Source organism: Nipponia nippon, unplaced genomic scaffold (assembly GCF_047370975.1).
Source record: "Nipponia nippon isolate SJK-2023a ecotype South Korea unplaced genomic scaffold, ASM4737097v1 scaffold_17, whole genome shotgun sequence".
NCBI lineage: Eukaryota > Metazoa > Chordata > Aves > Pelecaniformes > Threskiornithidae > Nipponia > Nipponia nippon.
In genome coordinates this window covers 10,959,849-10,971,265 of record NW_028262333.1, presented here as the reverse complement: position 1 = coordinate 10,971,265, position 11,417 = coordinate 10,959,849, and the positions used below count along the sequence as shown (strand labels likewise).

The 11,417-nt window shown below is 43.6% G+C and overlaps 1 protein-coding gene across 1 annotated transcript; it reads right to left on the bottom strand.

The window, feature by feature from the left end:
• Nucleotides 1-982: 982 nt before the first annotated feature.
• LOC148056171 (uncharacterized) lies at nucleotides 983-10,801 on the bottom strand. The gene is made up of 6 exons (XM_087754018.1): nucleotides 7,541-10,801; nucleotides 3,374-4,470; nucleotides 3,236-3,280; nucleotides 3,105-3,131; nucleotides 2,248-2,388; nucleotides 983-1,239 (listed from the first exon to the last, which is right to left on the bottom strand). The coding sequence occupies exons 2-6, from the start codon at nucleotides 3,479-3,481 to the stop codon at nucleotides 1,132-1,134; spliced, it is 429 nt and encodes a 142-aa protein (XP_087610144.1). The 5' UTR covers nucleotides 3,482-4,470; nucleotides 7,541-10,801; the 3' UTR covers nucleotides 983-1,131.
• Nucleotides 10,802-11,417: the final 616 nt, after the last annotated feature.

Genomic DNA, 11,417 nt, shown 5'->3' with positions numbered 1-11,417 from the left:
ATTAATGGAAACCTTAAGAATAATGGTGTAGTTGATGAGCGTTTCCATCACACTTTTGATCCTAGAAACATGTTCATCCCATCGATATCACACTTAATGCTGAAAAAAGAAAGGGAATTACATGCCTGTGTCTGTTCCTTGAAGTCTGAAAAATCCACCATACTTCAGTGGAGGTGGTGAAGAAATTATGTCACTGGAGATCTTTTAAGATCCTCCATCTCAAAGGCCAGTCCTGTTACAATGCCTCATCTCTGAGGCACAAAGGAGATGAAATCTGACCTTCTCTCTCCTTTTGGGGACTTTCCCTTGTGTGAAGAGATCTTAGAAACTACTTGTAAGGCTTGAATAGGTGGCTGAGATAAGCGTCTCCCCTTATATGTTTTTTTTTTCCCCAGCAAAGCTCTCTTCTTGTGTCTTTGGTTTCTGTTGAGCTGAGTGGAGAGGTGATAGAGAAGCATATCTGAGCTCATGGCACTATAGAAAGATCTTCTTCAAAGCCGGTGTTAAATATGTCCTGAGAAAGAAACAGTTGTCCACAACACCTTCCAAAGACACAAGCCCATTAAGAACTTGTAATTAACCCTGGGTATGGTCTTGCTTTTGTATGTTAAGATGTTCATGAGTTCTCTACTACTGAATATTTAAAAGAAAAATAAAAGTGGCTATGGGCAGGACAATCTGCAACCTTGCAAGAAAGAAGCTAAGCGACTTATTCATGGGATGTAGATAATATCGAAAAATAAAAGTGATGCAGAAAGAAAAGTGATGCAGAAAGAAAACGCAGAATTTCTGTTTGAATCTCAAGTCACCAAATATTTCTGGTGCTATAGAGTGGTCAGAGTGTGCATTTTGCTGTAGCATCTCATGTGAGTGAAATTATTGGACTGGAGCTTTGCAGAAGCATTTTGACACCCACTACAAAAACAGGATGTTCAGACCTTTCACCAAGTACAAAACATACAATGAAGAATAATTTTGGTGCTCATGTAAATTATAGTTTTATTGGTTTAGCAGTTGTTATTTCTACCTTTTATATTTCAGGTGGACAATAAATACAATAAATAACTTTTCTGTTCCCCCTTCTTATCGAAGAGTTTAGGGATTTTTAAAGCTTTTTTAAGTTTTTTCTCTTTAAGCTGCAGGTTTATTGATTGCTTGATAGGTTCTCAGGATTTTATTAAAAAATTCCTTCACATTTCCCTTGGTCTTGTACTGGCATTGATTCCCGCGTGCCAGGCTCTGTGATGGAAGAAAGAACAAAGATTGGGTTACCAAAGATTTTATAAAAAATAAAGGATTTAGATGAAACAGCTGAAATATACATTCTTTGGAGCTAAACAAGGATTTCAAAAACAATTCCTAAAGAATTGTTCCTTGGGCAGTTAGTGTAAGAATGGCTTTTCATGGTGACTAACAAGGTGACAGCTGGACTGTCACATAGTTATAGCTGAAGTAATTTAAAGTAGGCTGGTTCAACCCAGAAAACAGGGCAGACAGAGCAGTATGAGAAGCTGGGTAAGACTAGGGCAATGGGTCTGCTCGGTGTCGCAATGCCATTCTAACAATATTCCCACTTGCAAGTTTGAAGGTAGCTTAAAGGAGCTCGAGACACTGCAGCATCAGCATCTTCCGTGTCTCATTGAATTACACAACAGTTTTGCTCGGTGTGTAAACAAAGGATGTTTCACTGCCTCAGAAAAGGCATCTGGGGATCCAGGAATCTTCCTGAGCATCATCACAAGTTTGAAGATGCTGTAGGTCACAGCAGTATTTCATGCCCAAGCATCCTTGAAGAAACTGCAGCATCGGTAGAATTAATGCTCCAGAAGAGAAGGATGTCTCTGCCTGCCTGTCCCCAGCCATGCTACTTCTGCACATCTACTCTCTGTTTGTATATCATTACTATTTAGTGTAGAAACACATTTTGAGAAAGGAAAATAGAAAAGCAATTTAAATAAAGTTCCTCTCCCAGAGATCTGTCTTTAAAGGTCCTCATTCTAAAGGGGTTTGGAGAAGGGAAAGGGCACAGTGGGGCAGAACCCATCTCCCTGCTTTCTCTGCCAATTTTAATAGCTTTCCATTGCCTCACGCATGTTGCAGCTATGATATCTGGCTCCTGCATAAAATGAGTATTTAAAATACATTTGAAATTAATCCAACACTTAGCTACAAATGTTTAAAATATAAAAAGTCCTTTCTTTTACAAAAGATAGACAAAGATCTATAGAAAAGTAAGAAAAGTCTTACTTCACAGAGCTTTCTGTCCAGTTGAGTCTGAAAGGTTAGATTAAGCCTTGCAATTATTGTGTTTGAAGTGTTGTGGTTTAATATGTTGTTTTTCAGCATGTGTTCCGTTCCTTCCACAAAGCATGCCAATTCGTGGCCAGGCTGTTAAACAAAGAAGGTATTAGAAAAAGCTAGAATGCATTTTGTGTTTCTCTACAGAAAGGAGAAATATGTATTCCTAAATGAGGCAGCATGTAACAATTAAACGGGATGTATTTTGCATTCTGTTGAAAACCAATATGAGAACTTTGGGGTGGTTATAAAACAGCAAATCATCATGTATGCTGTAAGAAACACCTGTCACATCTCTCAGAAAACCTCAAACTGTAAAAGTAACCTCTTTGAAGTATAGTTTTAGCTAATGCTGGCTTTCACCATATCTGAGGAGGCTTACAAAAATGAAATGGTTTTTGGATACACCTAGAGCTGAGCATCTGCGGCCTGACATCTCTGGCCCAGGTTCAGGTATTTAGGCACCTAACCATAAAACAAGGTCCTGCGGAGATTTTCAAAGCAAGAAAAACAAAGTCCTGCAGAGATTTTTCAAAGCAAGAACCTGTATCTCTTGATTTGTAAGTCAAGCCCACAGAGGACTTCTACCTGACTCTGGACTTGGCTCTGATTGCACTGGTAATGGGAGGACTTCTGCTCCCCTCCCCACCACTATTAATCAGGCTCAGTTTTGCTGCTACGAGTGTATTAAAATCTTCCTCATAACTGAAAGCAAAAGTTACATAAGGAGCAAAGTGAACAAACTAAAACTCAGTTAATACTGATCATCTTTAACAACTACAGGAGCTTAAAAAAACCAGACTTACCTCAGGAATGGGAAGACATGAACATGACTGAAAATGAAAAGAGTGAGCATTAAAATCCAGCATCGCTAGCATTCACCACACAAGTACATTTTTGTTTAGTTTCATGATATTCTCAAAAGCAATGTACTCACACTGACAGCTGTCTCCCTACATGGGCAACTTACAGAACTTTCACCCTGAAAGAATAACAAGTGAGAAATCAGTATTTATTATCATCCACTTTACAAACATGCATTTTTACAGAATTAAGGTGCTAAAGAGCCACTTACAAGTAGATGTTTTGTATACCGGATAATTTCACGGACACTGCAATTATGTGCTTGCACAGAGAGCAGCAAACAAGAGAAGAGCATGTATGACAGCATGCTGGCATTCATGTGCAACTCAGTCTGATGGGTGACAGACGAATAGGAGGACACTCCTTTTAATTGAGTCTTCACAAAATTCCCATTCTAATATGGAAAAACCCAACTATAAAACTGATACCAGGTGCCCACTATTTTTTCCCACTAGCTTGGACAGCATTTTAGAGAAATCAAACGTGCAATTGAGTCACCTACTGCAGTGACTTTTCTTTAGTACTGCGGAAATTCACAAATCCTCCTCAGAGGTGATTAATTTGAACATTATGATATCACACCCCAACAGGAAACAATGGTTAAAAATCTACGAAAGCATTTTTTTTTCAGATGTGGGGTTTGTCTCCTGTGCTTATGTAAATTATGGTTCCATGAAAGTGAAGAGACAATAATGTTCAGCATTGCCAAAGTTCCTGAGAAAACAAACTGACAGGCTTCCCCCTAGATTCAAAGCAGGACCTTTCTCAAAGAAAGCTGGTAATGCTGCAGGGGTCTGTTGAGCAGACAGACAGACAAATGGATGGAGTTGTGGAGCGGTGGCTGGAGAAGCTGTCACTCTGAATTACAGCTGCCGTGTCCAGAGAGCAATCCCGTAGTCCCTGGCTGTGATCCCACCTTTGCCAAGTGCAAGTGCACCAGTGTGCAGATAGGGATCGGGCCCTCAGAGTGCAAACCCTGACCGCAGTGTCTCATCCCATGCGTTCCTTTTTAAGCAGAAAGGAGTGGACGCAAAAATAGTCCTAAGTGACCAAAATGGTATTAACTTGGAAACTTTCTCAGATGGAGTCTCCAAATCAGGTTGAATGCCTGCTCTGTGGCCACAGAGGTTTTCTTTTTTTCAGCAGAGCAAGCCCTTCAGATTTCTTTTAGATCCCCAGTGTTGTCTCTTAAGCTTCCCTCCTGTTATGCCTTTAATCCTGTTATGCCTCAAAGATCTTCTCCAAAAGCTTGAGCCTTCTGCTGGTCAGTCTGGCTGAAGGATGAGCACGATCTCGCTGGAGACTGTCCTGGAAAGACAAAACATCGGGTTGCAATTTGCTGGTTTTGATCTGGCATTTGCCTGCCGGCAAGGGATTCATCCGGCTGAACACGGCTCCACTGCCTGCCCGCATGCCAAGGGGAGCGGAGGAGGATCTGCGTGCAGTTCCTGCCCCTGCCTCGCTGCCTGCCCGCCAAGCACCAGCTCCGGGCTGGGGCGGATGCTCCCTGCCTTTTATTTGAAGTTCATCCTTAGGTGATTTAGTGTGGGAAGTGTACATCCCATTAGGCAGCTACAGCTTTCACGCAGGCCCCAGGGAATACCTAGAAAAAGCCAGAGACCCTCCCTTGGCAAGTTAAAGCTGGCAGCAGGCTATGTTATGATCAACAGACGCACGAAAGTATATTGAGAGGAGGGATGGCATTCATGAGCCAGGCAGTGGCATCTTTCAAGGCACTGGGCTGTTAGAGAAGGGCTAAAATCATTGATTTGTGATCGAGAGCCTATGATTCCCTGAAAAGTAGTAAAGAGACTTCTGTGATGGGTAGGTCTGCCTTGAGGAAACAGCTTTTTGCTGAAGGAAAGCAATGGGCATGCTGCTCTCTGTTTCTTCAGCCAGTGAAGCCCCAGGGCAAGAGCTAGAACAATTAGTTCAAAGCCTAAATCCGTGAAGGAAATAAATTGTGTGTAACATTTGTGGGACACTTGGTTTCTCAGATCGTTGAAAAAATGATTTTACATGGTTTTAAAGGAAAGCATGCACAAGCATCTTTGATTTAGCCAAGGTTGTGCAAGGAATATGGTAACAAGTCATGGGGAGAGAGGGCCAAGGGGCTCTTCGTGACAGCCAGGAGTTTTTACTGCTTCTTATTTTTAAGGAAAATATGTTCATTCAAAATCCTCTTTTGCCCAGGAGCTGCTACGCTCTGTCTTTGCAAGGATTTTTACAAAATCTGATACGCTTAGCCTAGGCCCTAGAGCCCTAGGGCCTCTTCACCTAAGGAATGATGTCTCAATGCAGCTGCCACGCTCTGTAAGTGAAAGCGATTGGTGGCACAAATTGTATGCAAGATACATAATTAGGACCTTTCCATACATGAGATGTAATTATGTTCACCAGACAGTGGGCAGATCAGATAACTTCTTCCCAGGCTCATAGCCCAAAAGGACAAGATCTGTAGTTTTATTACTAGTTGAAGATTAGAATGGCAGAGCTTCCAGAGCTGCTTCTGAGCTGCTCCCCGAGCCCGCGGTTCCTCCTCGCATTCTCTGTCTGCCAGCGGTGCCAATGCTATCCCTACATCTTTTCATTTCTATTTGATTGCTTAATTAGATCCATCTCATGCGGTTGTTGCTCCAGGGCAAATAGGTCACCAGAGAAGTGGTATTCCAGAGAAGTGGTATTCACCAGAGAAGTGGTATAATTTAGAGTGAATCAGAAATCACCAGAAGTCGAACTGGCAGAGAAAGAGCTTTCCATGTATTGATTGGAGCGGCAGTGGATTGGGCAGAGAAGCGAGTGGCACCGGTTATGGCTTTGGAGAGTTTAGGCTCTATTCCGGCATTTAGAGGCTGATCCGAAGACCGGTTTCCAGGTGGAAATTAATATTTATTGCCATCCCAGCAAAAAGACCAGCTTTTTTATATAATCTTTAAATATTTAGTTTTGATATTCTAAAAGTCTCCATTTTGATGACCAGCTGCAGCAACGTATTTTCACAAATATATTGTCATTTGTGTGTTAAATACGACCAGCAGTTTATTTTCTGTCCTCATGTCTAGGTATCTGATCTCCCTCTGTTCCTCTCCCTTAATCTCTCTTTCAGCAACACAGACCAAAACGTAGAGAGGAAATAGAGGTTTTTCAACCATCACTCAAAAAAACACAAACAAATTCATAATAAATTCAGTAGCCAAATTGCAATAGGTAGGAAGGTGACTGTGTGAGTCCTCTTCCCTCTGAGGCTGCAAACCCACAAGCCTCAAAAGGCCGGTTGTCAAAGTGGGGAGCCACCAGTGCTAAGTCTGGTCTTTCTGAAGCTTTTTCTTCCCTTTTCCAAATAACTATTTTAGCCTGGTCAGCATGAACCTCCAGATCTTCTGAGTTCTCATGAGAGAATTTGCATCCCAGTGTAGTGTTTCCAAGAAACTCTGTAGAGTTTGGGTTTTTTTAATGTAGAAAATAGATTCCCTGTAGAAGAAAAATACCAAGATAACATACCAGCTTGTTTTACATTTGCTGATCAAGATGTAAGAGCTTGCAAAGACCACAAATGAAAAGATGCTATTGATAGTTTCATTTTCCAGAGATAAGGTGGCTTGGAGTATTTTTTTTCCTTTCTTTTACATAGAGATGACATATGCTAGTGTAGAAATAAAGGAAAATAGGGTCATTCTAATTCCTCCACGAAAGGGTAAACCATAGCATAGTAATAGCAAGAATGCCTGTGACAGAAAGGTGTAAAATCCAGATGAACTCGGGGAACATTTCATGTGCCAGCTTGAAGAGGGCAGTGGCACCTCCTGATAGCCGCACGCTCTGCTCTGTCCTAGCAGATGGACCACGGGACATCCTCAGGACTCGCATTAGCTTCTGTAGGTAATGGAGGCCCCATTGCTTTCAGAAGAGTTTTAATAAATTTGAAACCATTTAAACTAACTAATCAAAACTAGTGGTGCTCAGGAGCTGTGAGATGGGGAAGCACACCTGAAAGGGACCTTCAGAGTTCTGAGTCATCCTCATTTCATGCAACAGTACAGTCACCGGAGCTTTCCTGTGTTTTCTGGCAGGGGAGCCAAGCTTTCCATGCTGCAATGATATTTAGCAAGAGCTGAGGCATCAAAAAGTAAAAAGCCCTGACACCAACATGCCAGCCATGCTGGGCGTTGGACATATTGCAAGGGCATCTCACAAACAACAGCCTCCAGAAGTAAGCAGAGGAAAGCAGGAACTGTCAACAAAGATCACCAGTTCTCTTGTATTTTAAGGTTTTCCTGATGCCATTGCTCTCACTTTGGTATCCCCCTTTGTGGGCCTGATTGCTTTCACACCAGGAAAGAGAAACACTGCAGAGCTCTCAGATCATAAGTCCACTCACCCTTCCTTGCTTGTCCCACTGGGAGATGACCCTGGGTGCTTGGTTTCCCTCTCAGCGCAGCATGCAGAGGAAGGTTGAACAGACAGACAGCGCAAGGCATTAACTCCGTGGCTGTGTGAGAGCCCTCACCAGCCAGACCCACAGTGCAGCTGGAAGCATTGAAAAACTGCCTGCAGACTGCTTGATTGAAACACGGCAATCACAATTTAATAATGAAATAAGCACGGATATTGGTTCACACCTAGTTGCATGAGTAAGAATAGGCTGGCCCTCTTCCACAAGAGTTGGCAGGATTTTCTGTACTATGTGTAAAGTAGGCTACATTAGTGCTAAAATGTTTTGAAACGGGAATAGACCATGAGCCTGTCCAGTCCATGAAGATGAGCTATGTAAGTCCTCATGCTTTTACAGCAGGCGACGCTGTGTAGGTACCAGTCCTGAAGCACCGGGTGTTGGCGGCAGGGCAGTCTCAGCCTGTGCTTCCCCAGTTGCAAGGTTCTTGTTTCTCCAAGTGTTTCCCCTTGTGACCCAAGGTTATCCATTGCTTTCTCCATCACTCAAGAGGACCTTCATATTCTTTTCAGCGATTTGGTGTTCTACAGTCCAGTAGCCTTAGTATTTCACCTATACTAAGAAAGGGTTTCTTGATGTATCCAGCATTTTATATCTTACAGTGAAACCTCGTATGGGACCCCTTGAAACGATACTCTCCTGCTGCTGCATGTATGGCTCTTAACAGGTTGGTTGTTCCACTAGTGTCTGATTCTGGAGCTGTTGCAGGATCTACAGTTTAGGAAAACTGCTTTGAAAATCAGTGTAACTACTTAAATTTCCCCTCACTGGGGGGAAAGTCTTAATTCCCTTTGGAGCCTATCTCTGGAATGATACTTTACATACTACTTATCTAAGTTGGCAGTGATCAGTCTATGCATCACTATAGGAGCATGTATACAGGCAGAAGATGGCTTTAGAGAAAGGAACCTGTTCTTCTGCAGTTTATATTCAATTTAGCAACTTGAACTTCTCACTTCTGTCCTTGAATCTTACCATTTCTTCAAACTCTACACTTTACCTTTTTCTTCACAGGTACAAGACAGGCATTGGCCTTCTTGGCTTACATGAATGCAATATCTAGGAGAGAAATCTCCACTGTAACAACATCTATGACAAAACAAGGAACTTCAGATAAACCAAGGAAATATAATATATCCTAATGCATGCAAGGATGTCACCTATTCCTTTGTCTCACAGTACAACAGAAAAAGAGAAACTGAGGTGGGGACTGTGATCTCACCTTCCCCTGAAGTGTGGACATGCCAGGCAGGGAGTCCTGAGGCATGAGAAAATCTCAGCCTGGCCCAGAGCCATCACAGGCAGGGCTTCAGCAGGCACTAAAACCGCTGGGGGTGAGCTTCTGCATGGGATGTCAGCTGCTGCCTGCCTGGAAGAAAGACTCAAGGACATTATAGGTGCCCAGCAGCAGTGGGGATGCAGAAACAGGGAGGTGAGGTAGCCCCCTCCTTGCCCCCTGGCCAGAGGGCAGCCCCAGCCTGCTCCCACCTCACACCCCACAGGCACCACGAGGCTTCTCCCAGCACCAAAGACCTTCCTCCAGGTCAGGGCTGTTGCCCAGAAAAATAGCTTTTCACTGGGAAATTGGTTCCTGTTTGTTTGGGGGTTTTGTTTTGTTCTTTTTTTTAAATGAGGAAATAAGCTGCTGTTACCTTCTTTCCTTCCATAGCACTACATAGTGTATCAACTGGGAAAAACAGCTACACAGCCAGTATCTCATTAAGTAATATGGGGTGTTGTAAGAGCTGGAACACCACCAGTGACATGGAAGTTGGGCAATTACAGACTCATTTGAGGCATGACAGGTCTGAGTATGCTTTCATATTCCAGGCAAGAAAAGCACAGAATTAGGTATCCCTGGTCCTTCTGGTCTCCGTTCTCATTTTATACCAATTTCAGGATTTGCTGCATTTATGTGAGAAATGTGGGGCTCTGTAAGCATCTGTGAACAAGCTATCAGGCAGATGTCTTCTCCCACTCCAGCGTGTGTGGTGCTGGGGAACATGCCACCGACAGCAGGTCACTACAGCCACAGCACTGACAGAGGAGCAGGTCCGTATCCTGAATTATGTTGACATGGGGGATTTTTCTTTTGTGTAATTCAGGGACAAATCCACCAACATATGCAATCAGTGCCCCATACAAGGGATTTGAATCAGCTGTATGTATGGCGCTTTGCCTGCCAGGCAAGGCACTGTTTTAAACTCCCATCAGCAGGACCCCAAAAAGGGTTCCTTAGAGGTCCTAATTTCTATCAATGGATAATGATATTGATATTATCTCTAAAAATTAATGCATTTGATATATCAGAAAGAAAATCTTCCACAAGACACAGACCTGTCAAGTCTCTGTGTGCATAAACTGTAATTGCCATTCCTCATCTTCGAGGCATGGGGCTGACCCCATCACCCAGCCCCACCACTGGACCTCTTTCCTTGGTGACACAGCACGCATTCACTCCTTCAAAAGCAAGACTAAGTTATTTATCGGGCTCTGTGTGCAGGGATCCGCTGTGATCAATCGCAGCGATGGGTACCACCATACCACAAAGTGCTGTGTCTCAAAAGCTGCTTGTCCCAATCCTGCTGTGCCTGACCCAGCATCCCCAACCTCCTGCACGGTGGCCAGGGCTGCTGTCACCCTCGAAACCTTCATGCTCCAGCCTGGTGTTGCTTTGCCTCACTTGTGATTTGTCTATGAATGCTAATGGGGTGATACACTGATTAACCAGTGCATCCAGGGCTTACCTCCTGCGCTGCCGGGCTAGGGAAGCCATTGGCAGGGCAGGGTCACCCCAAATCACCTGCACGCTGCCAGTGTGGGGCTGCCCTGTTGGGAAGGGAGCGTGTGCTGGTCTGGCAGCAAGCCTGGACTTGGGGTTGAATGGAGCAAGACAGAGATTGTGTGGCAGCTCCAGCAAGCCACACACGGCTGTGCCCTACCACGGACGAGGATGCCATCATGTGGCCAAAGCTTTTTATTCACTTTCCACTTGTTTCATGTTTTTATATTAAAAGCTTTCTGCCCTCTGCTCCCTCTCTACACTGGGTATTCCACAGCTCTCCCTGACAGCTCCTTCTGGCAGGTGTGTGTCACACAAGAGTTTTGCCCAAGTAAATCCTGGCCATCCATCTCAAAACTGGTTTAATTGAATGAAGAATATCAGGAAAAATCACCATGCAACTCCAACGTGGGTCTTAGGGCTTTATGCCCAGGGGGGCACTGAACATACCAAACCTGTGCACCATGAGGGCAGGATCATTCAGATACACAGCTTGTTGCAAACCTCACCAGTTTAATTAATTCATGGTCCATTTTACATAATGCAAGCAGATAAGCTACACCATTTATTTGCACTGAAAAACTAGCGTCCCCGAGTATTATCCCTGGAGACATATGATATTATGCATCCAAAGGACATGTTGTATGTATATGTATTAAAATAGGTGACATGGAAAGGATGAATCCTTAAATGCAGCCAGCAACAAATACTTCTGTGAAGGCTCATCAATTTTATCGATATTGTTTACTAAAGAGTTCCCTGTGTTCTTGCCAAGCTCAAAGGTACTGTGAGCCTTCTCACCTGCAAGTCCTGAGATGAAGCAACACCAGCTGTTTCTCCCACTTTTTAAGGCCAGTTTTGGGGGAAGCCATACTTCTGTTTTTAATTTAGGCCCCAGTGAAATGGAGCCTAAGGTTGGGGACCCCATTTCTGAGTACTGCTCCAGACCAGAGTTTTTAGGCACTTTCTGCTGAAGTCTTCAAGTGTTGTCGCCAATTCCTCCATTCATCCAGGGAAGAGGAC